A 27,447-nucleotide genomic window follows, 5' to 3' on the forward strand; every position below is an offset into this window, starting at 1 on the left:
AACAGAGCGTGCATCAGGATGGATGGTCTCCCATGGTGCGTTCGTACAGGAGCTTTTAGGACACAAACGGGTGGAAATGTAGTAAAAGGCTTCTGTTATTCTTACACAATATGAGATGTGACCTTTGGAGTGCATAAGTGGAAAAAAACGGAGTCAAAAGCAGTGCCTGCAACGCGCCCGCCTATGTGCTGCGACTCCAGAGCAGGATACAAACATCAATAAAAATGCCCCTTAAATCCATCTTAGTCCGCGAGTTGCCTCTCACCATAATCAGATCACTGTTTACCATTACTCTTTGGAACATCAGGCAAGGAAATTGAATGATATAATGGCGCCACCTGCACCAGAAGCACAAAATGTTTGAGGGTAAGAAAGGCTAAAACCTTCAGAAAAAAAAAGGTTGTTGCTCTCAGGCTGAGACAGATTTTCCCTGTGTGACCCTGCAGCAGCCAAACAAACCGCACATTACAAAAAAAAATCTAAAATCAACTATTTCTTTAGGGACAATTTCTTTTCAAGGTTTTGCCTTTTTACAGCTTACCCAGACTGATTCTTTAGGAGACAAGTTTCAACATTCAGAAAAAGAGGCAATGCTACTCACAATGAAAAGAGAAAAACCATTTGGCAGATACACATCATGAAAACAGCGATAAGATTGTCCGCGATTGTGTGGAGAGCGTGCGTGAGGGTTTTTCAGCGCGGACGCACCCAAGCATGCACGCTCGCACGCATTTGTACGGCAGTATGAATGGGCAGGCACATATGGGAGAGTGCGTGCGCAGACAGTACTTGCGTATATGTGTGCAGGCGCCCCTGCTTGCCATCTGGGTGTATGTGTTGATAATGTGGTGATTGACTGCAGGAGGCCTGTAGTCAGAGTTGCTGTGGTAACCAGGAGATTGTGCTGGCTGCATTGAGTGAAGAGCAGCAGCAGTGGGTGCCTCTGTGGTGACCTTGGGGAGTCAGGATCTTCATTGTGTTCTGTGCCTTTGAGGTTTGCTCTCAGTCTCAACATATTTCTTCTTGACTGTCTATCGAACAGCCTGTCTGTTTTGTTCAATGTTGTTTTGCATTTGTGAAGCGTAAAATTTCCGAAAGCCTCTTAAGGATTCAGCAGGAGAACTGTTATATTTTCGAACAGCGCAAACTTTTATTGGCGGCAGCAACCCTACCAAAAAAAGCCTTAAGACAAAACTTTGAAGGAAAACTCTAAAATGATCACTTCTCAATTATGTAGCGCAAACAAGGTGGCATGAAATGGCTTGAAAACTTGTTGCTGTTGACCTCTTTGCTCAAATATGTATATTTGTGACAACTAAGCAGCTTTTTCACAAATCTGGTCTTACATTTGGCTTACCACTGAGCCCTATACATTTAAAATGAGAACAACTGTTTCTTCCAAACTTGTAAACAAAAAAATCAAACATTTAAATTGACGCCACCTATGAGGAAAAACACTGAGAGAGACATCACCCTCTCCCGTTCTCGCAGGGTGTGGAAATGTCACCATATCTCATCTTCGATAAATAATTCACAGACATACAGCCCGAGACTGTTGAGATGGCCCTCGGCTATCCTTCACATGACAATGTGACAAGGATGCACAAGCTGTTCCCTAAAGTTGCCAGGGAACCACTTTCCCCCCTCCACTCCATCAAAGCTGAGCACAGAGGTGCAATGTGTTGTTGACAGGGACAAAAACACGCACCTATGAAAGATTGTCTGGGTTTGACTTGGCGCCGAATCAACTCGGCTGAAAAAACGGTTTGTTGATGTACTCAGAGTGTTTAATGTAATTGGTTTATAGTCAGCAAATAGAATAACTGATGAGTCTACGATGAAGTGTGGAGGTTTACTCATCCGGTGTGTCTACTCAGTCACTGGACTTCACCTGTGTTGAAAGTGTTACAAAATGCAAGAAACAGATGCTAGAAAAAAAACACCAAAAACAAAAACTTTCCACACTTTCCACACATGTCAACATCTCTGAACAAGATTCAACACAAACCGAACACGACTGCAATCTTCTCAAATCCCTCACACAAACAATCTCGTCTCGAGGTACGTTTAGCAGTCATTCTGTAGCTTTCATGCACATCTCACACTCGTCATCAGCAGATGGTTGGATTGTTTTAGTCAACAGCAGTTTCCAAGGTCAAGAATTAACTTTAATCTTCAACTTTTTACGGCAATACGGATGGGAAGCTGCACAGAGTCATGAAACCGAGATCAAATTGGCGACTGAGCAAACTCAACCAGCAGATGAGGAATGGCGTGAAAAGACTACATTAACCATGAAGTGGGACTGTTTATCCACCATTACAAATGTGATATTTATAATAGGAAATTATGTTGTAGGGGATTATTCTGTCCACCTGTTGCACTACACGTTGCCTCCGACTAGTTTTCATTCAGCAGATGTGAGCGGTGTAGCGGTGGAGGAGAGAGAGTTTTTTTTTTCCAGCCAGAAAGCGAATGGTTACACTACTTTATGGACTAATGGTGCTCCTGCTGGTAGATGAAACAGTGTTTTTCTGCTGTTAAGTTAGTGAAATCAATACACGTGAAAGCAGACATCTGAAGCGATTATCACTCTGGTTCCTCCCTATCCGGTCCGCAACTGTTCTGGTTTAACTCACTCTCTCCGAATCTCATTGGCAGTTTTCAGAGTAGAACAGAGCAGATGGCTGTTTAAAATAAAAGAGCTCTGATATAGCTACTGTAAACTGGTGGAGAAGGATGTGGTGGAGAACAAAACCGGGCTCAAAGATGGGTGAATACTGGATTCACTGGCTGGCCAGAAAAGTGATTCCAAATGAACACTGATGTTGCTCTATATCTCTGCCAACAAGTTTGCCATGGCATAGAAGTCGAGAGCAGCCATGCTTGTAATTATTTTTTAATGCCCTTATCTCAAGAACACAAGTTCATTACTACCTTATCTCAAGATAACAAGGCTTGTGTTCTCATGATAAGGGGGGGTTATTTTATCTCATTATCTCCAGAAAACAAAAGGCCGAATTCTAAAGATAATGGGATAATTTGTCGCGAGAACATGACTTGTTTTCTCGAGCTCTTGGGATAATTATGGCGGACTCAAAAAATTTGTATCATTACGTGATTCCAGCCTTCATCATCGCTGTCATGACTGTCAGCAGGGATTCATAATTGAGCAGCACAGTTACACGTACTTCACTGATCAGCAAGATCACTGAAGTGCACTCGCCTGTGAAGTTGCAGCTGGGATGGTCTTACATGACGAGGACTGATCTGATGTTATCTTGAACAGAGAGCCACGATGCAGTTTCTGCCAGTGTTAGATCTTGATTGAAGTAGAACTTGATCGATAATGGGCGCCTCTTGTTCTGACACTTTCAGCTTAAATCAGTTGCCGCAGTTGTCAAGACGACATCTACGCACAATGGCGTGGCACTCCTGATCTCTGATTAACATCACACGTAATATGGAAATCAAGGAAATAACATTTGTGTTATACCATGTTTCTTATCTTGTTTTCTCAAGTTAAGTCAAATACATATCGATCTCATAAATCCGCAGTTGTTGCTATTAGCTGTAGTTTTGTTGTTGTTGTTTTTAGCAAAGTTTAAGAGTTTTAGGGTGGGATTTTTTTTCCTCTTAAATACACCAAAGATCTCAGAGACACCAAACTGATGTCAAAGAACGAGTGGCGAGAAAGGGGGACCATTGTGTTGCCTTGTGACACTTGTGTATTGGCCAAAAAGCACAAATCAAAGATTAGAGTTGAAAGCCAACTGTGTGAAAGGAAACACCACACCATGCCATCAGGTGGCAGTAGTCTGTACTTGCCATTCAGAAATGGAAACTGTTCCAATAAAGCAAGTTTTTGGACACCACTCTCGCTTAGACAGACACTTCATAATTGAGAAAATGTTTCATTAAAAAGGAACAAACAGCACTGGAGGGTGAAGTGAAAATAAGTGAAGTGAAAAAAGGAGAAATAAGGGTGAAATTATGGATTTCTTCCCATATCCTATATTGATTTGCTTAATTGAAGAGCCAGTGGAAAGTACTCTCATCTATCATGAGCTGATTCTCATCTCCCATGAGCTCCATCGGCGATTTCACGTGCTCAGTTGGTCCACATATCCTCCTACAAGTGCTAGCTAGTGCCAGTGGTGCCACACACAACCACGACAGCTAGGGCAACACATGCTTATTGATGGCCAGCAGCCGACTTTCGGCCTGGTTTGTCAGTGCGCTTGCATTTAATCCACAAAGTTGACAAGAAAAGAAGAAGCCATCACACTGATTATCCAGACAGCACATACAGGGAGTAAATACACCTTCAGCAAGACTTCACAGTAAGATTTAAGCAAATTGGGCCGAGGGCTGTCAATCAATAGGATGCACAGGACGGACAGAGGCTGACTGGATGTTCTCGAATGGATTTTGTCACCAAAATCGATGTCTGGGACCCGCAAGTGAGGAGAGGCCTGCCACATGACAATTAAGCATGTGTGTTGTTGAGGCACGGATAAAGAAGGATGTGGCAGCTGCATGGAGGGAGGATGGATTGATGAGGCCAGTGTACCAAATTTATAGAGTTTCCGGAGAGTCCCAGCAACATGGGGGAGCAGGGGTGGGGGTTAAGCGGGGCTGCACAGAAGTCAATAAGTCCTGAAACCTATTGTATGTAGACAGGATTGCCTTCCTCCTCCACACCTCACTTCTCAAGCGTGACTGATTCTATTGGTCTGACTCATGCCGGCGGCTCTTCTTGCCTGCCCCGAGGCCAAGCAGGACATCATCGATTATCAACGCACCAGCACATATCCCCAAAACTCAGGCATCGGCATTATGTTTATCTCTGGAATAGCTTGCTGTTGCTTGGTCACCCTTAAGAAGACATGAAGCTTTCCTAAAGATGGTGGTAGGAGGAAATGTGTTTGACTGTGATAACTTGTTCTGTGGTTCCAGATTGAAATTGGTGAAGAAATAAAAGCATCTCTTTGATGCATTATTTGTGGATATGGTTTGATGACACAGAGACCGGGGGCTGCCACTGAGGCAAGCAGTTTCAAATTATAAAAATTCCCTCAAAACATAAAATAACCCTCGGTCTTGCCGACTGCAAGCGGCATAAAAAAAAGAAAGAAAGAAAGAAAAAAAAACTGACTCCCCAAACATCAAACTGTGTTTTCAAACAGCAGAAGAAAATCTACTTAACTGAAAACAAATTTGGGTAATGAGGTGGGAGAGCGAGGCGTTCACATTGTTCTCCAGGCGATGATGGAGTGCGATCAATGGGGCTGCCGTTTACCAACGAGGCCAACACTAACTGCGTTCCATCACCGTGTGTCGGTGAGCTTTGTAAAGCGTTGCTAAATGAATCAAAAGTCTTCATTAGGGGCAGATTGGCCCCTCGTGAGCACAGGATTGTACGCACATCGATTCCAGCAGCGTTGGACGACACAGGAGGGACCCCTTCAGACCATATGGTGAATACAAAAGATTGCTGTTTTTTTTTTTTTTTTTTTTTTAAATTACAATCATCTGATAAAATTACACAACTTCTGATATCATTTTTGTGAGGAATTCACAGCCACAGTTCCCAACAGTGACAGAGAAAGAAGACACAGATGCTTTTCTGCAATACATTTCAAAGGGAACACATCGCACCAACACCTCTGCTGTCCAGTCAGCCAAATTAGGAAAGCTACAGGAATATGGAGATAGATTATGAGCTGAAATCCAATTATGCAAGATAAATCTCTGCTAAGGAGTGCAAGGCAGCACAAGTCCATATAGAAATATTATGGTGGCATTTATATGGAGAGAGCATGAGAGGTGCAGAGAGGGAGAGAGAGGGGGGAGAGAGTTAATTGAACTACTGAGGCGCATTACCCGGCAACAGTGCAGAGGAATGCGCCTGTGTCCAGCCTGGTGATTGCATGTGTTCAGAGCACATTAATTACACAGACAATACGTGAGCGACGCGGATGGTAAATTGCGAACACACTCCACCCCCCCCCCACCCCCCCGGTTGACACTTTAAAACGCTACATCCATCTGTAAAAGCTGCATCAACCTGTTGGGAGGGGGTGTGGGGGAGTGAAACACAAAGAGCTGAACTTTGGCGACACACTCACGGTGCTGAAATTGCGCGGCCCGCACAGCTCTCCCTGGTACCGGCAGTACAGCAGCATCTCCTCCAGCTGGTGTCCCAGCCGGTCCAGGAGCTGCCTCATGGACGGCTGGGACTCCCGCGGAGGAGGCAGAAAGTGGTTGAAGTCCAGGATCCGAGACAGCGGGGACCAGGGCGGCTCTGCCCCCGCGCCCCCTCCGCCGTCGCCGCGCAAAGGTGTGAGCGCGTCCCTCGCAGCGGGCGACACCTGCCAGTTCCTCCCGAAAAGTCCCAGCCACCTCCCCGCGCTGAATATGTCCGTCTTCTTCATGCGCCGCGGGAGCAGCAGGTTCTGGTTGCAGATGGTGACGGCGGGGAAGACGAGCCGCTTGGCGTACACCATGTGCGCCTTGGTGTACACGGGCGAGGAGAGCAGGTACCGCACTCTGTTGGAGGACCAGGTGAAGAGCAGCGCCAGAGCCGCCAGGAAAGCCAGCAGCCACGCAACTCTCCGCGGGTAGGAGCCGCTGATGAAGATGTGCCTCAAGCCATGCAGCGTGGTGTGCTTCAGGAACAGCTTCCCGGCTTCGGCGAGGGAGCCCGGTCTCGCTTTTGATCCGGATGAGTCGCACTGGCACATTTTGGAGGGAGGCTGACGCGCGCTCTGAACATCGGTGCCCGCTGTGGTCACAGTGAATGAGCCTAAACGCGCCTCTGCGCTCTCAGAAGGCTGCTGTTTGTCAGAGACTTTGGAGGGAGAGGAAGAGAGAATGTGAGGGCGAAAGAGGGAAACAGAAAGAGAGATAGAGAGGGAGAAAGAGAGAGAGAGAGAGAGAGAGAGAGAGAGAGAGAGAGAGAGACGCACGCAGCCCTGCTCGCTCCTCCACTGAGCAGCAGCTTGTGGTGGTGATGGGGGAGTATTCTGTCAGACGCACAGCGCTCCCTGAGCTTGTCCGGGGGGGTTGGTGGGGGGGGGAAGCATGATTTAATGCGCTACTGTGCAGCAACAGGAGTCCAGGGGATTATTTCATCAAAATTACAACAGTTAAAGTCTCAGAAAATCTGAAGAAAATGCTCCAGAGACAATGGATTTAGTTACAGTCACAGACATATCGTAATTACACGTTTCTTCTGTTTGTACTCCCAATCTGGATTCTTACTTTTTCATCTCCGCCTCCCCCCCCAACACACACACACACACACACACACACACACACACACACACACACACACACACACACACACACACACACACACACAGGCCCCCAGAATATCCCTCAGTGCTGTTTCCTGAATGAAATCATTGGCCTCAAAAAGCTGCTGAACATTTGTCTTCCTTTTCAAGCCTGTCACACACACACACACACACACACACACACACACACACACACACACACACACACACACACACACACACACACACCTGCAGGCACACATACACAACAGCACACACACACACCTGCAGGCACACATACACAACAGCACACACATGCACAGTAATCCCTCCCGGCTCACAATTTGTATTCTTCCTCAAAATTGAACGCTGCTCTGTAGACGGTAATACTGTAGAGGCTGTAGACTCTTTCATTACTGTTCCACCAGTTGAAGTTTAAATATTGGTGGAGATCCAACGCTGCCGGAGAGGGAAAAACGCTTGTCAGGTGCTTAACATTTTGGCGACACTCAAGTGTAAGCGAAACTGGTTGACATTCCCCGACTGTCAGTCCTCTGATGTATTTCCGTGGAAGATGTGAAATGTTAGGGGGAAAACAAAAAGGTCAAGATGCTGCTCGTTTACTGATGCATATCATGTTGAACGTCTTTAGAGCATCTCCAGAAGTCCTGAAAAGACAATCTCAGATGTAATGTTTTTTTTTCTTTGACCCTGCAGTGCCCCAGTGTTGCAGTGATGAGGGAAACCTGTTTCAGGCAGGCGACAGAGGCTTGAATGCACCATTGACGAAGCGTTTCACGAACACCATCTCTGTCTGACTCTGGGGGGGGGGGGGACTGGTTAAGTGGTGGTTCATGCTTGGTTGGTCATCATCACACAGTGTTCCAATCCAGAGTGAAACGCTGGACCCCGTGTGGGCCTGATTCTCACTCTCTGCTCCTACTTTTGGGCACAGTGTGTATGTTTGAGTGTGTGTCTCTGTAGTTTATTGCGCGGCTGAGGTCAAAGGAAATGGCGTGAATGAGATGAGAAAGAGAGCATCAATGAGGTGCACTTAGTGAATCAATTTTTCTTGTCTCATCTCTCTCTCTCTCTCTCTCTCTGTCTGTCTCTCTCTCAAAGGATAAAGCCGGCTTTTTCTTGCAACTTGGGTAATGGCTGACTTCTGGGAACAAGGTGACATCACTGCAGAGAAGTCAGACAGGTTGTAAAAAGGCCAACAATTAGGCCGGGTTATTTACTGAGAATCAAATTATCACAAAAACAGAATCCCTCATATACAAAAATGGAGCACATGGACGTATGGCAAATATGGAGCATTGTAAGTGAACAAGAAAGTCTGTAACACGCTAAGATGGTAAATTGCAAACTTTTAAGTACGTCTAGCTTACGTGGGGTGCAAGGCTGGACCAACCAGCTAAAGGGGATCTGAAAAATAAATCTGCAGAGATTTTCACAGTTTACCAACAGCAAGCCAATTTGAGAGTGCAGACCTTTTATTTAACCTCCTTCCTCCTAAAATGGTGTTGCGTAGACTCGACTGTACAAAGAGGTCTTCAGAATGAAGTATTTGTATTCATTCGAAGCCGAGCTAACAAGTTTGCAGACAGCCAGGAGAGCTTTATTTTCCCTCTTCAATAACTTTTAATTGAGCTGAACCGAAAAATATGGTGGTGAACAGAATACTAGGTGGGAGTAGACAGCTACTGCAGTTCAACCAACTAGCCCTTTGAGCGTAGTCACAACATCACCAGCCTGTTAGAACCAAATATTGTGCGAAGACAGTCAGTTCAATGCTGCTGTACAATTCTTTTTGTTGGCTTCCTAATTTAAGGTAAAATGCGGCACAAAACACAATAAGAACCGACACGATAAGGGACTTGATGGTACTGCCGGATTCCCTGTTCTTGATAGGAGCTCTTCTGTGCCTTAACTGTAGGCAGCTTGCATATTCCACAAGTCATCTGTGTTCAATTGAATACCCTGCAGCATACCTGGGACCAGCTATTATTCCAGCATAGAAAAACTGCGTGCATTGCACAGAGAGAGAAGTCATTAGGTCAATTATGTACTGGGCTTTATAAGTAGGTTGCTCAATTAAATGGAGGGCTGTAACCGATGGATCAAAGATGTGATGCAGAACATTACAGTAAAACAGAATGAAAATAAGATGCACACTCATTAAACCCATTAAAAACTGTGAGAAGATTATTTGGCCTGGAACTATGAACTCATACCTCTACAGCCTGAGGGGACTTTGCACTATTCATCCCTAAATCCACTACCATGGACATGTTGTAGGTAAAAAATGAAGCTGTGTTTACATTTGCTGTTAGGTGGCGGCCTCTAGTGGCTGCAGTAATCATTACAGCTGCAAAGGAGGAAGTGAGGAAAAAAGTCAGCAAACGGAGGAATTCAGGGATGGAGGGTCAGGTTATGCATTCAGGAGACAGTTGTTTGTGTCCTGTGTGCAACCAGAAGTCAACAGTGAGTTTTTGTAAATTACTGATGTAGTGAAGTAACGTCCCATACATAATATATCGCAGGGTATGTCTGTAAGGGGAGTAACAGAAGTAACGTAGTGATTTTAACCCAAACCACAATGTTAGCTTTAACCTAGCCAAACTGGGAGTGTGATGAAGCAGCAACGTTAATATCGTTTTAGGAACATTGACAATCCACCTGTTCAGTCTTTTAGGTATGAGGATGTGATGAGTTTTCTGAATTTCATTTTTTTCTTTTGACACGTTCTGACTGTTTTGGACATTGTGTTGGTTTTTATTTTCTTTCCAGTGCCTTGAGATGATAACTTGAATCAATATCTTGTCTGGTAAGTGTAAAAAAATCTCGATGCAGTGAGGGTCCACTGGTAGGTTCATTCAGCTGTGTCTGGAGGTTTATTTATAACCTGCCTGAACATCACCACTTGTGTTTCTTGCCCTGTCAGGCTTCTTTTAGTGATATTGCAAATACAACAAAAACTAAAAACAAACAAACAACGGCACAAAACACAAAAATTCAGATCCAAGCTGTAATAAAACGTATCTTTCATATCTGTGTGTATGTTTGTTTGTGTGAACCAGTTTTGCAGCCCAGAAGGTTGATAATAAATCCAGTGCCAACATTTAAAAATTGTATTGATACAATATCTACTGTGGGGTTAAATGTTGGGAAAAGATTGTGATTATGGCAAATACACTCATTCAATTTAACTTCTTGGTTATGGTTACAGGATAGTGGTGAGAGGATTTATACTAATTGCCAGGATACTCATCCACCATCCTGATCTCCACACTCCCAGTTCTCTGCCACGTGACATAAAGGTCACATTGCTTCCTACATTGGTGCATTTCTGAGGAATGCTAGGCTGCTTTTTTTTTTTTCTCCAGTCGATACCTCATCCACCCGCAGGCTACATGATAGTACACACATCGAGTACATGACAGGAGAGTCAAGCACTACTAGGAATAGATGAGATCAGACAACCAGCAGCAGTTTAATCTCTCTCTCCATGTTTATGGGCTCATAGAGGATGCAACCTCCATGATCACACTTCTCACTGTAGTCACCTGGCTGGCAAGAACTGTAACACGCGTCATAATGTCACTTCTAAGGACAATCAGGTCTTGTTCTCGGGTGATTACTCATGTTCTAACGAGGGAAGCTGTCACAGGAAATGGGGACTCACAATGAGAATCACACGTCGCCGCGCCATCGAAATGAAGGTGTGCCTGATTTAATACAATCGTGTGTCATGCACAGAACACTGAACACCTGTATACAGGAAAGTAAGAAAGTGAGAGAACATGATGCAGAAAGAAAGAGGAAACTTTTTTTCTAATGCAACTAAATGATGTCAAAACATGTCTAGACAGGTTATTGCTGGTCGGCCCAACGCTTCAAAGTTTAATACTATAGGTACGCCTCTAGCATCACTTCTTGAAGCGTTGCTCTAGGGCAGTGCAAAGAGCAGGAAAGTTCAAGCCAGGGGGTCATTGGGGTGGGTCATTCAACAGACTTTACCTCTAGAGCCTGGAGTTTGAGTTTGAGTTTATGATCAAGTAGTTTATTTTGCCTAAACCTAACATCAACTACAACCATGTTGTGTATTACTTATTGTTGCGAGCCTTCATTCTGAAAATGTCACCAAACGTTGGAAATGGGGTATTAGATCAAAACTGATGCTAACGGAGTAGGTAAAATGTCATACTTGATGTATACTGACGAATCTGCCTAAATAGTTGAGCTGGGAGTGAGAACGTGTTGTTATAGATTATTGGTAATTCATATTTAAAAACTTGGTTGGTGGTGCATAAGAATTCAGTGGAGATAGATCCTGACACTTTTGGCATTTAACAGCATTTGTTCTGCACTGTTTCTCCACTCAGCTCATCAAGAGAGAGACATATCGGAGGAGAGGCTCTGCGCAACAAGCTAATCCGTCTGGGTGAAGGGATAATGATATACTGGCTTGACAGAGAAACACAATCCCACAGCAAGTGTAACAACAACAGAATAACAAATGCATGCTGCTCCTGAACTGCGGCTGAAGAGCTTCACTAATGAACCCCTTATGAAAGCAAAAAGAGATGTTTGTCAGGGGACCTTGTGCACATGTCTTACACCTACTAATTCCTAAAACATAAGCAAATGTTGTGTTTGAGTGATTGGCTCCTACAATAAACCATGAATCTATAAATAGATAAAAGGGAGACACTGTTTCAAACACACCTTTCACTGCCTCCATAAAGCGTGAATAAAAGGAGGTAAAAAATAAATGCCATAAAAAGAATTGTTTCCTTGATGAGTACTGCGCACAAAAATGCAGACTTTAGCGAAAAGACTATTGATTTTTCAGTGTTGTGAGTACTCCTGTGGCAGAACTTTTGAGTTTATAAAATGCTGCTTATTTATCTGTTCAAAGACGAAAGAGTTCAGACATCCGAAGGCTGTAGCCTTGAAAGGAAACACACACACACATAGCATTACTATAATCATATAATCACAGCCCAGTCTTCATTTTACAGCGTGAATCTGTCTCTCGCAGAGTCACTTCAGTGCTGTTATTGAGACAAATCCTAGAGCTGCTGAACATAAAGCTGATGGGGTCTTTCATTTACACACTAACAGCATTCAGGGTGAATTTATGGACATGTTTGGGCAATCAGACCTGTCAGCGGCACCGCAATGAAACAAAAAGGGATGTAATTACAGAAACATTCTCAGTTCACCAATGTCAGTATCCATCACAAACTGATGCCATGAATTTCCATCGCAGGCTATTAAACACCACATATTAGAGTATTAGTTGCTTGATCGCTGTGAACTCATGTGAATAAGAGTAATCAGTAGATGGCTGCTTTTTGGGTGGATTTTGGCTTTGACAGTTCCTCCAAATGAGAAAAAGACTTCAATTTCAATCAGGGAAGCCAGTGAAGCAGTGAACTGTTAAAAGCCAAGTGAGGATGGATAAAAAAGCAAAGACAAGCACAGAAATTTAATAGCTGCCACTTGACGTCATATCTTATCAGTCATTTTAGAGAGCAGTCATTTTAGGATTACACCTTTTGGCATGCGGTGTCTGCCATGCTCACGGTAGAATTACATGCTGTATCTCAATTTTGTTAACCTCCACCTTTTCAAATGTGCGGTGTTAATTTGTAGTTGGCACACATCACAGAAGTACCTCCAGGATAGAACTGTGTTTATACATACATAGATATGCAAGACTGCAAGACAACTTTTTTTTTTTTTTGCTTTTTCCAAGGCCTTCAGGTGTACATACACACACAAGTGGATGTGCTGGGAATAATTTGTAATGTGTTGTCACGCCTTCTATATGCAGACACTGCTGACTTTGTATAGAGGGCTTTCTGCTGTGCATTTGTATATGCATGTACACCAACATATGAATTAGGGTTGCTTTGGGATATTATTTATCTTCTTCAGACACTGTCAATACTATAGATGTAGTAATTTGGCATATGTGTGCCTGGCTAACTGCAGATTGCTATGCGTGCCTTGTTTTGTGCATTTCTGTATGTATATTTAGGTATATCCGATGGCAACGACGCAGATGCAGCATCCAGTAGCTCCTCCAAATCATGCTAAATTTTTTTGTTTTGTTCACTGTGATTTCATTTCAAACAAATACTGCCTTTTGCAGATATAGTGCCCACAGCGCTGGAGAAGAAAGCAGGTGCTGTGGAATAAGAGCAGTGGACTAAAACCACCACGGCCCGTGGTGCCTTTTAGCCATCCAACCTGACCGGCTGGATCGTTCCCGGGAGGAGGAGAGTCGGGATAAGAGCCATGCTAATCCAGCTTGGTTTTAGGCTGCTGCTGGCTAATGTCTGGTCACAGAAAAGGGAAATGGACAAATTGGCCTCAGCCTGGCCCATCCACGTGAAATCAGAGACTGTTGTGCCCACATTTTTGTCAGACCTGCATCCACCACAACAACACGGGTCAAGCTGTTGCGCTCGACAAGCCGACCGTGTTCCAGGCTGACAGAGCGCAGGACCACAACATGAAGACAGGTGGACTCTGTGTTTTTAACATTGATGCTTGGTATTCGCACTCAGTCGAGGTGGATGGAACTGTGGATAACTGTATATATGTTCTGTAATGTAGATATTGGGATGATACCCATATCTACTGTATATTTTATTTGTATTTTGTATCAATCTTTTGAACAGTGTAGGAGGGTTCTGGAGATTGGGTTGGGGAGTAAGACAGTTTGGAGGATGGATAAGAAAAACAATTTGCAGTTGACACCATAGTGTGGTGTAATACAGTCCATCCATTTGCTCATACACTATATTGAAGCCAACCGTTATGCACCTACCTCTGGATATATGCTGAAGCTCAGTGAAGAAAAAAATCATATAAAAGAGCTACTACCTGCTGGAGGAGTCTATCGACATTACAGCTCTTTTTCATTAATAATTTAGCTGAAAGAAAGTGACATGTATTATCACATGAGTGTCCTTTCTGGCGTATGTTGAACCCGAGGGGTAAATAACACTGTGGGCTCCTCATTGCCCTGCGTCTGGCTGCATGCACTGATGGCAGAGGTTTGTTTGTGAGAGCTCTGGGATGTCGAGGCACTCGGCAGTTAATCAAACTGTCATTCCAGCTCCAGATCAGGGTGGGGCTGGTCAGCCTTGGACCTCGACATGTGCAGAGCCAAACTACTACATGACACTAGGTGAGCACTCAGCACTCTCCACTCTCTTCTTATCACTATCTCTTAAATCTACTCGGCTGTACAAACTCTACCTCTATCATTACCTTCCGTCTCGCTGTTTGCCCTCAATACTTACAGTACAACGCCCCTGTCTGTTTGCCAGGGCACAAACACAACACACTTCCCCCTGTCCTGCCAATTCTCATTTGTTTGTGTGTGTTTTTTAAGTCAACCCTCCTCTCATACACACACACACACACACACACACACACACACACACACACACACACACACACACACACACACACACACACACGCACACCTCTGTTCTCCTCCTTTGCCTCCCTCTCTCCTCCCCTCTCTCTGTGATCTTCTTATATGCTCTGCTTCTCTTGGTTGCTGCTGTCTCTTCTCTGTCTCCTGCTGCGAATGTTTGGCGCAAAACCCTCCACAAGGGAGCAGGCATAGAGAGATGGAGGGAGGGAAGTGGCAAAGTACAGAGAAAAGAAAGCAAAAACACAGGAGCAGTAACAGTCAGGGTCCTGTAGCTGCGGGGGCTGACAGAGGAGCAGGTGGTGATTTACCCAGACAATTTTAAGGATAATTGTGTACATCTGCTGCAAGGGACAAGTGTCACAACGGCCACTTTTACAGCAGCTTCTTAATCTCCAGGGCTATAAGGTTGAATTAAACACTGCGTCAAGTAAGTGCCGCTGTACTCTGTTAAACCAACGTGAGCGAGGCGAGTTGGTGGAAATAGCTCTGGAGTTCACTGTAGGCTTGTGAGCACAGACAGCTTCAGGTAGTGACCTTAAAAAAAAAGCTGAATATTGTGTGACATTGTCAACAGCACTCTGAAAAAAGCATCAAGAGCCGTATTGTGTAAGTGCTGTGAATACAAGTCCTTGGGTTTTAAACTATAATAATTCACTCTGACTGCTCTGAACACAGAGTGGTCTGAGTGTGTGAATAGGAAGAACATGCCGAACTGCTATAATAAAACTTTATACAGCCTCACGATAATTAAAATAATCCAGTACAGCTCAGGTTAAAGGATAATGTCTATCGGCAATGTGGTGCCTATGATTTCAGCTCTGATTGCAGGGGCAATCCTCGCAAGGAGTACTACACAACCACTGGAGATGGTTGTGTAAATGCTTCTGTGGAAAAAATATGAAAGACACAACTGTGTTGGACTGGATCATTGGAGTAAGACCAATACTACAAACGAGAAGTCAGGGTATCTCGGCTTCGATTTTGACCATTATTTCTTTCTTATCTTTCTTTTCTGGGTCTCCCAAGTTGATGGAACGGAAGCATTTCTGCGGTGCACTTCAAACATATTTCTACAAACAGTCCAGTCACCAGGATAAAATGTTGGCAGTTTCTGCAAACCACATACACGCTTTATCACATTCACATTACAGGTTTATGACCTGAACTGAGTTAGAGGGGATTGTGGTGACGTTACAGGCAACAAGGCTGGCAACCCATTGACTGCAATTCAAGACATTTCAACATTTATAAGTCTGAAACCACTGGATATTGTTAATGTGACCTTGGTATATTTTTTCACCATATTTGTAGTGAGCAAAACAGGTGTTTTAACCCAAAACATAATCTTTTCCTGACCCCAACCAATTAAACCAGATCATATGCACAGCATTTTCACAAAATGTATTTGAAAACAGAACCTAAAGAAACATAAGGTTTCAGAAATATTGGTGATTTTGCAGAAATGTTTTATTTATTCTGGTGATTGGGTTGCTTCACAATGAGCGAGGATCGAAGCTTTAATGCTTGAGGGAAAAATAATGTTTGGTTTATTGCTACTATTTTTATAGTTGTGGTATTAGTTTATTTTTTATTAATCTTTATCAAGACATTTTATTTATGATTCTGGCATTTCATCTCTACAGTGTGGCTACTGATAAGTGGTAATATAAAGTAGTTTTAGTGCCCAGTGTTAGCTGCAGGAAACTACTGTACTAGCAAGTTCTTGGCACAGACAAATGGTCAGATTGGACAATGCATACATATTGAACATGGATGAGCTCAAATTAAAAAAATATCAAATTTAGTGTGAGTCTTTAAAAGCCAATGTTGACCCATTTTTCAGTGGCAGTACACGAGAGAGGCTATAGGGCTGTTTTAGGCACAGTGTGAAGCCTCTGAAATGTTTTAAAACTAGCGTCTAAAGCACTGCCTAGGGAAACATACTGCTGCATGGAAAATCCTTCAAAAAATAAACAAAAATTATTTTACTGTCATTCTCACAAGCCAGCTTCAGAGCAGATCTTTAAATAGTGTGGATAGTTGGCATTCACAGTATCACTGTGACTATGACAGGATGGTCTCCAAAGCCTCTTTTGTAATGTTATGAAGGGACTGAGTGTAGCAGCCCCACCACGCATGACACATCAATGCATTAATCTGAAAATGGATTCAGGAGCCTTACTGTATAAGTACCTTGGCTGGGTGGAGCAGATTTATACTTACAGCCTGAGGGGCAGTAAGAGTATCCCTGCCTGCACAGGGAAACACAGGATGACACAGCTAATTCATCTTGGCAGCATCATGACAGCTGGGCTGGGGAGAATTTGGGAAGGGGGAAATGCCTCTGATGAATGAGTTTCAGAGTGCGGCCGCTAGCTATAGCAAACACTCTCCAAGTCCCCACAGGCCTGATGCCTCCTATTTGCCGCTCGGGGAGAAATGAATGAATGGCCCTTTGTGAAATAAATGGTCCCTTTCTGTTTGACATTTACAAATGAATCTTTCTTGTAAAACTAAATCCATCCATTTGTTTTATGAGCAGTGGAGGTGAGTCTCATGTGTCGGCGCCCAAGATTGTGCGGTTGTCATAATCGCACAGAGCAGCGGTGATTTAAGAAATGCCAAAATGTGCTGCGCACAATTACACATTCGGGGTGTTATCACTCAAATAAACATAAAAAAAAAAAAAAAAAAAAGATTTAAGGGCTGGTTCAAAATTTTTTCTTCCATTGCCGGTAAAGTAATAATGATGTGTAGCTGGAGTCAAAATGTTTTGTCCAGGGAGATACTTACTGGAGACGTTTCTTGTTGAACAATAGAAGACACAGTGAATCTGTTGCAGCTTCCTCTTGTCTTGCTGTCACAGTGAGGTTGCCATGCAGGTTTGACACGTACACCCGAGCCTTCGCAGGACTGCACGGAACAGCTGTCAACCATCCAATTAAATACCAACCATTTTGACTACTCATTAAGAAAAACATTCTCTGATTCCAGCTTCTTAAATGTGAAAATGATCTGTTTTCTTTCCTCCTCTAGGACAGTAAACTGATTGTGGCCAAAACAAGACATTTGAGGACGTCATCTTCGGCCATTTTATGACTTTCTGTAGACAAAAACATGAATTAATCAATGGGGAAAATAATTGACAGAGAAACCGGCAATGAAAACAACCGTAGTTGATGCTCTAAATTGGTATATCTTCTAAACATTAAACTATTCCATTAATAACTTTACAGACGGTGATGAAATGAAGTTGAAATTCACAGCCTATTGAAAGTTCAAATCCACAAGAGATACCTCAAATGAAGAATGTCTGTGCGGCCTAAAGACATCAGCTTTTGCTTTTTTACAGACAATGCATGCTCTTCCAACCTCTGCACATGCTTAAGTATGGAAGGACAAATGATAAAACACACAAACTGTGCTTCAGCAAGTCTGCTGGACCTCAGAACAACATCAAACTCAAACAACAGTGCGAACAGAGTCTCCCTCTCCATCTGCAAACATCATATTCTTAAAAAAGCGCCTCGAGCACCACCTCTCCCCTCCCTGAGAGACACGATGCATCTTAAAAATCTTACCCTTTCAAAATATTATATCGAGTTTGCTTTTGATTTCTTATTCAGCATACGAATGATCAAGAACATCTCAACCAGTGAGATCCTCGGGAGCTATCCTGTCATGTCCTATTAATTTCAGTCTCAACCCGGCTGAAGGATAGTTTACACAATCACAGCCGTATGCACTGATCTCAACCAGCATGTTTTCAGATGTGGAAAACACTAAAACAAAAACAACTTTTTTATTTTTTTTTTCATTTTCATGCCTGGACATGAAGGATTTATGCGAGCTACTTCACCAAAATTCATATGCGTGCAGGTTCTGTGTTTGTTTACTCCATCCAGAAAGCTCTGTTGCAGCAGATAAACTGGCAGCTTGTTAAACTGCTGGTGGCAAGAAGTGAGTGTATGCAAGAGTGTGTGTGTGCACGTGTGTGTGCGCGCGCTACACCTTATGTCAGGGGGATGTCAGAAATGCAGTGAAAGCAGTACTAACGAAGGAGGGGTCGATGGCAGTCCGACTGGCTGACAATCCCCCTCGGAAAACGGACACACATACAAACACACGCCGACGGTAGAAGGAATATCCACAGAAAAAGGATGAAATGGACCAGAGCCAACTGCACGGTGGGTTGCACCTAAATGGATCTTTCACTTTGATTTCATTTTTTGGTCTCTAGCATAATAGTCCCGCTGGAGATACATTTACTGAAAGCAATAGGATGGCTGATGTCTTCCATGACTGTGTACTTGTACGTGTGAGCTTGTGCAGCAGGCACAGTTGCTAATTGCTGGCCTGATTTATTTGTTATTTTCCCACCTAATAACTCCTGGCTTGAAGCAGTCCAAATGACGATGTCCTGATATAAACTGCGGGGAGAGAGGTGGGGGGTTAAATTGAGAGGGCACACCTCCCCACTGATGTCTGTAATTCTTTCACCGTATGCCACTTAGGCACACGTTATTGGTGTTAAGATTTGCATCGGCTGTGCTTATTAGGTTGTGGAGCTGAATAATATAATCAGCCCCTCCCGTAGTACCGCCCAAAGGCAACAGCAGTGGAGCTGCTGAGATTGACTCGGAGATTCTGGGATGAAACAACAAACGCTCAATCAATAGACCTTCAACTAACATTAGCTCAGGGCAGCCCTGTTTACAATTTTGAGCTCATTTACATTTAAGGCGGTTTGCCATTGCTCTTATCCAGACTGTCTCACAGTGACTGAGCAGATACCTTGTCAGAGGCTCGAATAACAATAACAACAATGTTCGCACTATTCTTAGAAGTGAGGTTTTCGTTCCGACTTCTTGAACTCTGAACGACCTCGACTTTAGAACAGCTTGAGGGTACAGGTTCAGTTCAGGTTCAGTTTGTTTCCATGTTTTGTAAAGTAAAGTCTTCCTTCTGTACAAGAGTGCATGCTTGAGTTCAGCCAAAGCCAATCTGAGGCTTCATTAGTCGTTCAAGATGCTCTGTTTTATAAAATGCATGGTTCCCAGGACAGTGTATCTCAGCTCTGGTGACAAACTACATGCAACTGCCAGAGAGATGAGACTACTTAGCAGTGTCAGACTGTTGATACAAAATATGAATCAACCAGCTACAGATTGCTTTATCTGTATGCAGCTTTTCGAACAGGACATTTCCTCCATTTTGTCAATAACACTATCTTTACCATCACAACTCAATCACCTGTAGCCAAGCACATTCCAGCAAAACTCCAGACATTTCTCCATGCTGCCTTTCCTTTTCGTTCAGGTTGACATTTCTTTATCTCTCCTGTCGCAATGCTGTGCTTATGCTCTGCTTAGGCTTAAGCACAAAACCAATTGGTTAGGGTTCGGAAAACATCACGGTTTGGCTTTAAGTGCCTGTTTTGGTCGACACACTCGTGGATGGAGATGGTCCAGATTCCTGTGGGAAAACGTCTGGTTGTGACGCCACAAAAATGGATAGTGAGGCGAGATGCTTCCAGGCGTCCTTAAAAATATCCAGCTGTGTGACTCGAATTGTGGTTGCTCATTTTGGCAGCTTTGTTGGCTCATAACAAATAATACACATCTAATGTGAATGTGAGCTGCAATGTTTGGTACACATGTCCAACTTGGACACCACTGTATAACATAATATCCTGGTGACTAGGCTGACTACCATCAATTTTGTAATGATTCCACTGGAAATGACTGTAAATCTCAAGTACAGCTCGGTTTGATTTACAGAGCTTCAGTGATATTGAATTATTTGCCATCAATTTCTTTTATTTAAAGTAAGCTGTTAAAGGTTTGTACTAACCTATTTCCACACTATGATGTTTCTACTTGTAGTTAGGGCTGCCAATATTCCACCACTGCATGCAGTTTTTCGCACAGCATGGCTTCTGATCCATGTAATTACTAATCAACACAAGATTTCTTTTTTATGAAAGGAGAGCAGGAGCCAACTACTGAAAGGCATGCCAGAATTGATATTCAAGTTATGTGAGCTAGAAATAAAAAAAAAAAAAAAGAAGTCTTTTTTTTCACTTGAATTTACCAACATTATTGCCCGGAAATGATGCAAAGGCTTTGCGTTACATCAGCGTTTCAGAAGTTTCAGAGTGATCACAGAGATCACAGAGATGTCATTTCTCACAGGATGGATATCACCACAGGGCAATGCAGGTATTTTGTGCCGGACATCCCCTTGTCATACTAGTCCCATTTGAAGGGGGCTGCAGAATATTATACAAAAGAAATGATACCTCTTGTCTCTATCTTTCTACTATCTTTCCTCTCTTTCCTGTTGCACACACATGTTTAGGTTGAGATGAGGTTTCCTGCTGATTCTACTCTCAGCCGCAATGAACCACTGAGTTCCTTATGGAGTCCTGCTGACCACCACAGATGCAGTCATCTATGAAGGCAGCAAACACGAGATCGCCCACAAACACACACTAGCCTACAGGCATCAACCACCACCACCACCACCACACACACACACGTCACACAGACACCTCTAAAATAGCTATTTTCAGTATGATTCCACTTATTTGAATTACAATTAGAGAGTATTTTATATTCCCTGCACGGACAGTCAGCGTCGTATAATTATTCTAATAAAGGGATTGGTGAGGCTTTAAAGGTCCGTACACTTCCATGCATGCCAACAGACACTCACACAAAGAGTTTGGGAGAAAGGCACCCACCACACACAGAGCCACAAAGGGGGACATTAAAAAAAAAAAAAAAAAAAAAAAAGGAGAGAGTAGAGTCTAGTGCTTTTAAAAGGACACCACCTTTCTCCTTACAGCTCCTCTGACACCTATTCTGTCATTTGGAGCCAAACGTTTTATTTCAGCTCTGATATAAAGTACAAGGGGGACAATCCTGTAGGAAGCCATTAAAGCCCTCTCATCAGCCTAATTAGCAACTAGTAAGTGGCTATTGGCCCGGTATAGGACACTTGTCATATGTCTTATTCATATATAATTGCTCCAATAAGACAGCAGTATCTCTCATTTTCAGATCATTAGGCGTCATTTATCTTAGTCGGAAAGTGTAATGAAAGTTCCATCCTTTCATTTAGACCACTTTAATGATTAATTAGCGTTTGTGTTATGAAGTGTTATGAAGAGGTAGCAACGTCTCTGTCCAATTTAAATGATCCCAGGCTTTGTTTCCCAAAGAAGACCGATGAGAGATTTAATTAAAATGGCTGCATTCTGAAAGAAAAAAAAAACACACTGATCCATCACTTAGATAGGGAGAGAGAGGACACAGTGTCAGAGTGCCACAGTGTCTTGTCTACTGGACTGAAGTCCTGTGTGTACAGAAACCGAAGAGAGCGAAAGAGAGAGAATGAGTGAGGAATGCCAAGGCTGTCCAACCTGAACAAACCTCGACCCGTGTTTGAGTTCTAATATTTATTTCTTTAATCCGCACAACACACAAATAGAGTTTAATCCCTCAGGAAAACAGTTCTCCTTTAAAAAAAAAAAAAAAAAAAGAAATACATAAAAAATGCGACCACTGTGTTCCCACTGGCAGCAGCTCTCTGCCGCTCCACGAAGCTTTAACTGGATAACGGTCTCTGCGGCTCTGATGTTGTACAGAACTGTAAACAAGGTTCATAAGAGATGGGATTAAATATATTTCTGATTGATTTCATGTAAACGAAAAAGAGAGAGGGGAAAAAAAGGCAACATGCGGAATCTCGGCACCAAGAGCTCCATCAAAGTCACTTTAGGCTCTGATATAATGTAAAACACTGCCCCCTTGTGATCACTGTTTGATATGAGTGCATGCCAGAAAAATAAAAAAAAAGTTACATTATACATGCTGGCAGGCAAAATGAATCACTGGAAAGCCTTGAAAACAAAGCAGATGAATATCAGAGGTACCAATTTCACTCTTTAGATCATCACACTGTTTCATATGGAAATCAAGAGCAGATGCACTAGCTACTGTATAATGATATTTATTTATCTAAGTAAATACATTTTCTCAAGTTCCACACTCTAGAATTATGCCGAAATGTTATTGTTATGAGCTAAAGCAATGCATAAAAGAGGCCGCCTCTGAACTCCTGATCCCAAAACAGCTAATAAGGGACGAGAAGTGGAGAGAAAGTCACAGACAGCTATCTGAATTTCAGTGTTACCATAAATATTTAATGGCCCTGGAGCTGTCGCCTCTCAGAGGGGAGGAGGCATTTCAGCAGAGCAAGCTTTTTTTCTAACTCAGACACTGTAATGGCCACTTTTCTGACCGAGCCTTGAGCTTAATCTAACTCATTTCCATAACCTGAAATTTGAAGTCCATTATTTCAGTTCAGTTTGCACACAAAGGGTCAGGCTAAGCAGTGGAAAGTGAGGCAACTATAAAGCGACACATTAAGGCAGCGTTGTTGATTCAGTGTTGTTATGCTGCTGCCAGACGGATCTCAACTTCAAATCAACTAATGAAACTGCGAGAGTCCAGCATACATCAGCCTGCGAGGGAAGCATTTGGCTCACACAATGGAAAATAAAAATACATCACGAAATGACTACGTATTACAAACAGAGGCACACTAAATCAATTTCCATTCATGGAAGTGACAGTTTAATTAGCTTAATTGCGGAAGGTGTGGAATAACTGTTGCTCCGCAAGCGACATGAACAAATGGAGTTCGGCACACACTCCATGCCGGCGGTGCTATATTCAGCTCGTCCTTGTTCTTTGTTGGCGGAACACACATTATGATCTACTGCGCTCTCCTTCTCTTTTAAAGATAATTTACTAACATCTAATTCATCATGGCATATGCTTGAAGATAATTACATTACACTCTCCCTGATACAGTCTCTTCCCGCTGGCTGCTTAAAAGAAGCGCTGAACCATAACAAGTATTTACAGCTCAGAGCCAGATGGCAAGGCCAGCGCTGGCATTTAATTTCTTTCTTTTTTCTCTTTCTCTGAAGACATTCCCTCTCCCTCTGTCCGTCTGTCTGAGTGTCCATCTGAGCCTGAGGTAAACAGGCGGATGCTCTTGAGGAGAGAGGAGAAGGGCGTAACCAGAGCCACCGGCTGATTCTGTTGACAATGCTGAGCTTGGGAGAAAGGCAAGCTGTAGCTAATGGGCTGAAGATGGAGCAGGAAGCAGAGATTTGGATCACCGCTCTGAGGGGGGCTCACATTCTGCTCTGGGACAGAACTGCTGCAACCTGAACTGTCTATCTGCAGGACGCTAGCAGAGCTCCACTATTGACCCGGCCGTGAGCCAGAGCTTCATCTCAGCTCGGAACACATACGCAGACAGACATACTTTCACATGCACAAACACCAGACAGAGAGGGTGCACAGCCAAAGGAGGGATGGATGGAAAGCCCCGCGGGGATCGAGAGAGACAGAAGGCAATCAATCAGCTCAACAATTTTTCCCGCCACTTCTCAACACAGCAACAATAGAGTCTGTGGGCCATTAGTGGCTCTTTAGCTGATATAATAAACAGCCACTAGCAGGAATTCAGTGCTCTCCGTATTGGGACCGGTGGCGCTTCCAATTACCACATTAGGCCAAATAAATACACTCTATTGATTTGCAGCTCAGAAGAAAAGAGTAATAGAAATACATAATGGATGCTGCCTGGCTCTGTAGATATAACCAAGCCTGTACTACACGCCACAAGGGAAAGGCTAACCTGTTACTGCTCGTCTCTCTCTCTCGCTCTCTTTTTTTTCTCATTTGTTTTCTCTTTCACTGTCAATTTAATTTTCCACCTCATCTGCATCTTCTTCAATTTCTGATTTCCCAGAATGCTGTTTGACAACTCCCAGGGATTAGGTTAACACTGAGTGTTTTTAATCAATAATGGGCATACTGGGAGCATAAGTGCTAAGTGATTTAACGCTCTCCTGAACACGGAGAGGTATAGGCACAGAATAAAACACACTGTGGCTGCGCTGCATCTGTCAACCACTGGCAGAAAAGAAACACTACAGATTCAGTGGATAGCATTTAAAGATCATCTTTGATTTTAAAAACGGAACACCTCGCATGAAATAATCCACGGCGACATCACATTAAACATCTCAGCATAACACCGCATAATCAGAGCCGACCCAGTTATCTGCACAGATAAAAACGGAAGAAATAACACAGTTTATGTCATGACAGAAACACATGCCAAGTAGCCGTTTCTAAGCAATGGTTCAGCTTAGAGACTGTTTCCTTTAATATCTGGTGGTCAAATCTGTTCTCCAACATCGTTTGGTAACACAGGTTACACAGAACACGTTTCTCCTTTGGAAACACAGACACAAAACAGCGAGAAAGCATCGGTGTGCTGCATGAGCTGAAGGAACAATCAATGATTATATCAGTGGGAGGCTGTTATGTAGCAGAGTTCAAGCTAAACTGTCAGCGGCTAATTAGTCGTATTAATCCTGACAGACAAATGATTACTTGTCAGTTGTGTTAGTCAGGTCTTCAGTGACAACTGCACATGAAACCTGTGGGCTTGCACACACTAACTCTTAAATTCACAGCGTTTAACTCCTTTTCTAACTATATATTTTGACAGATACACAGTCAGGTAGTAGCAGATATTGAAATACAGCTTAAAGCTTACATAAAAACAATATGTCATGAGCTAAGGAACAAAGGAGAACAACGTTTCGCAGCATATTCTCACTCTATTCCATGATTCTCTGATGAACTTGGCCTTACTTAAAGAAAACTGGGTTCATAAGAGCACAGTTAGCAGTGATTTAAAACAGAAATGTCACAGCTTCACCAAGATATGCAACATAATCTATGGAGCACCCTGACTAATTCAGAAGTAAGACATTTTGAAAGCAAGCATGAGTCTTGAACTGCTCCCACGGCAGTAACGTCTGTCATTGAGTAAAGCCTGGTCACTGCCATGCTAATAAAATGGTCGACTGCTCCGCTGTCGTAGTGCTTTGTCTTTTAAAACGCTCATCAACAGAGGATGACAGCCGGCCCTATTTCACCTCAAGGACGATGGCCACATACTCCATACTTTTTTTCGGTCGTGACTGTCGGACCTGCACATTTTGGGGGATTTTTGCCTGAGTAAGACACTGACTAAAAAATATGAGAGGAGGATCTACAGTCTGCTGTCAAAGCAACGTTTGGCTCTTATCTTCGTGGTAACATTAAGTCATGCTGCCTTTTTTTGCACCAAGTGTCAATATGTGCAGTGTTTGGCCATAAAGGCTTCTGTATTGTTACAGGCACTATTTTCACAGCAGGATAATTAATTTCATCCAGCATTCACACAGTGTACTTATCAAATAAAGAGCCTCCCACAGCTCACAGTTCTTCTTTCCATTCACCCACTCTCACCTCCACATTTTCCTTTTTCCAGACATTTGAGTTTTGGTTGACAGAAAGCAGCTGTCTACTTCAGAGGCCCCAAACCCCGTAATGTTGAAGCTTATTTCAAGGTTGAGGCTCTGAAGTCACTGATGAAAATCACCTGATAAGACAGGCCTTTAATGTTTGATGCCATGTCACGCTGTTCTTCTTCTGCCTTTTTAACCTTCCTTGTGACATCTAAGTAACTTGATGACAACCTTTTACAAGAGTACATTTATATTTGGGATTTGGACTTATGACAGTGAATTCAATTATTAATTCCGGAGCCAAAGTGGAAGAATTCAGTTTCCCTCAACCGAAACTCTAAAATATTAAATTTACTGTTAAGAAAACCAGCAAACATGAACATTTAAGGAGACACAACCAGTGAACTTTTGATATCATAAGGCAAATTATTTACTGATATCCAAGTTACACGACTTTCAGTTCCATTACTGCGACTCATCAGGATTCATTTAGGCCCTCAAAACATCAATCAGCGTCCACTACTGCTAATCTAGTTCCGCTCCTAACACTGTAATAATTGATGAAAAAATACAGTGTAATTTATCCCAGGCGTCATGTTATCTGGTCGGTCTAAAGTGGAATAGTGTGTCATGTACAGGCATTTACACACGGATGTAATTGCCAGTCATGAAACCGTAGCACATCCATTAGCAGTCCCCACAATAAGTATCCATAACTGGGCAAAGGTCAGGCAAATCAATACCCCGATAGCTGGATATTCTCAACACCTTCTTGGTAATTCAGTATTCTCACTTGTGTGCTGTCTGATGTGCACGCTCGTGGGAACGCTGGTCAGCAGACACAAAAGCAAAAACACCAGAAATTCAGTGAATGAGCATCTACTCTAACAAGAAGCTGCCCTTAACATTTCCTCCGGGCAACACAAAGAATCCTCCAGTGTTTGTTTGATTCGAAAAACAGCTGGGTGCCAAGTGTGCCTCTTTAAGTAATGGAACCTGCTTTTATGATGTCTGCTCTTTTGGAAATTTACAACAGAGTTTCATTAAAGCCGACATGCTGACTTAGAAAAAGCGTTTTTTTTTTTTTTTATTTACAGCGAGGACATGGGATTGGAGGTAACTGAATCGCCTCACAGCAATAAATAAACTCTTTCTACCACATGGGGGACTTTCTGCAAAGCATCAGTGAGGACTTTAATAATGGGGTCATTATTTGTTGTCATTATGAGGTTTTAGTGGTTGCCCCTAATTTCATCAAGTTACTCTTTGATGAAATCCTGCAGTCTCCTCTCTACATCCTTTTGCGCAACATT

General features: G+C 43.0%; 1 protein-coding gene and 1 long non-coding RNA gene across 3 annotated transcripts in view; one reads left to right on the top strand and one right to left on the bottom strand.

The window, feature by feature from the left end:
• asic1b (acid-sensing (proton-gated) ion channel 1b) overlaps nt 1-27,447 on the bottom strand; it is a 159,538-nt gene that overhangs the window by 22,967 nt on the left and 109,124 nt on the right. The window contains exon 1 of one of the 2 annotated variants that reach the window (XM_037101264.1): nt 6,132-6,913. The exons of the other annotated variant lie outside the window; for it this stretch is intronic. Coding sequence (XP_036957159.1) covers nt 6,132-6,746 — 615 coding nt within the window. The 5' untranslated portion in view covers nt 6,747-6,913. Of the gene's footprint in view, nt 1-6,131; nt 6,914-27,447 lie in introns of those variants that run through there. 2 annotated transcript variants of the gene reach the window in all.
• Nucleotides 8,889-10,333, top strand: LOC119021189. Its single transcript, XR_005075500.1, has 2 exons — nt 8,889-9,767; nt 10,074-10,333. It is a non-coding gene; the product is annotated as an uncharacterized LOC119021189 (long non-coding RNA).

The sequence above is a fragment of the Acanthopagrus latus genome, chromosome 6, assembly GCF_904848185.1.
Source record: "Acanthopagrus latus isolate v.2019 chromosome 6, fAcaLat1.1, whole genome shotgun sequence".
Taxonomy (NCBI): domain Eukaryota; kingdom Metazoa; phylum Chordata; class Actinopteri; order Spariformes; family Sparidae; genus Acanthopagrus; species Acanthopagrus latus.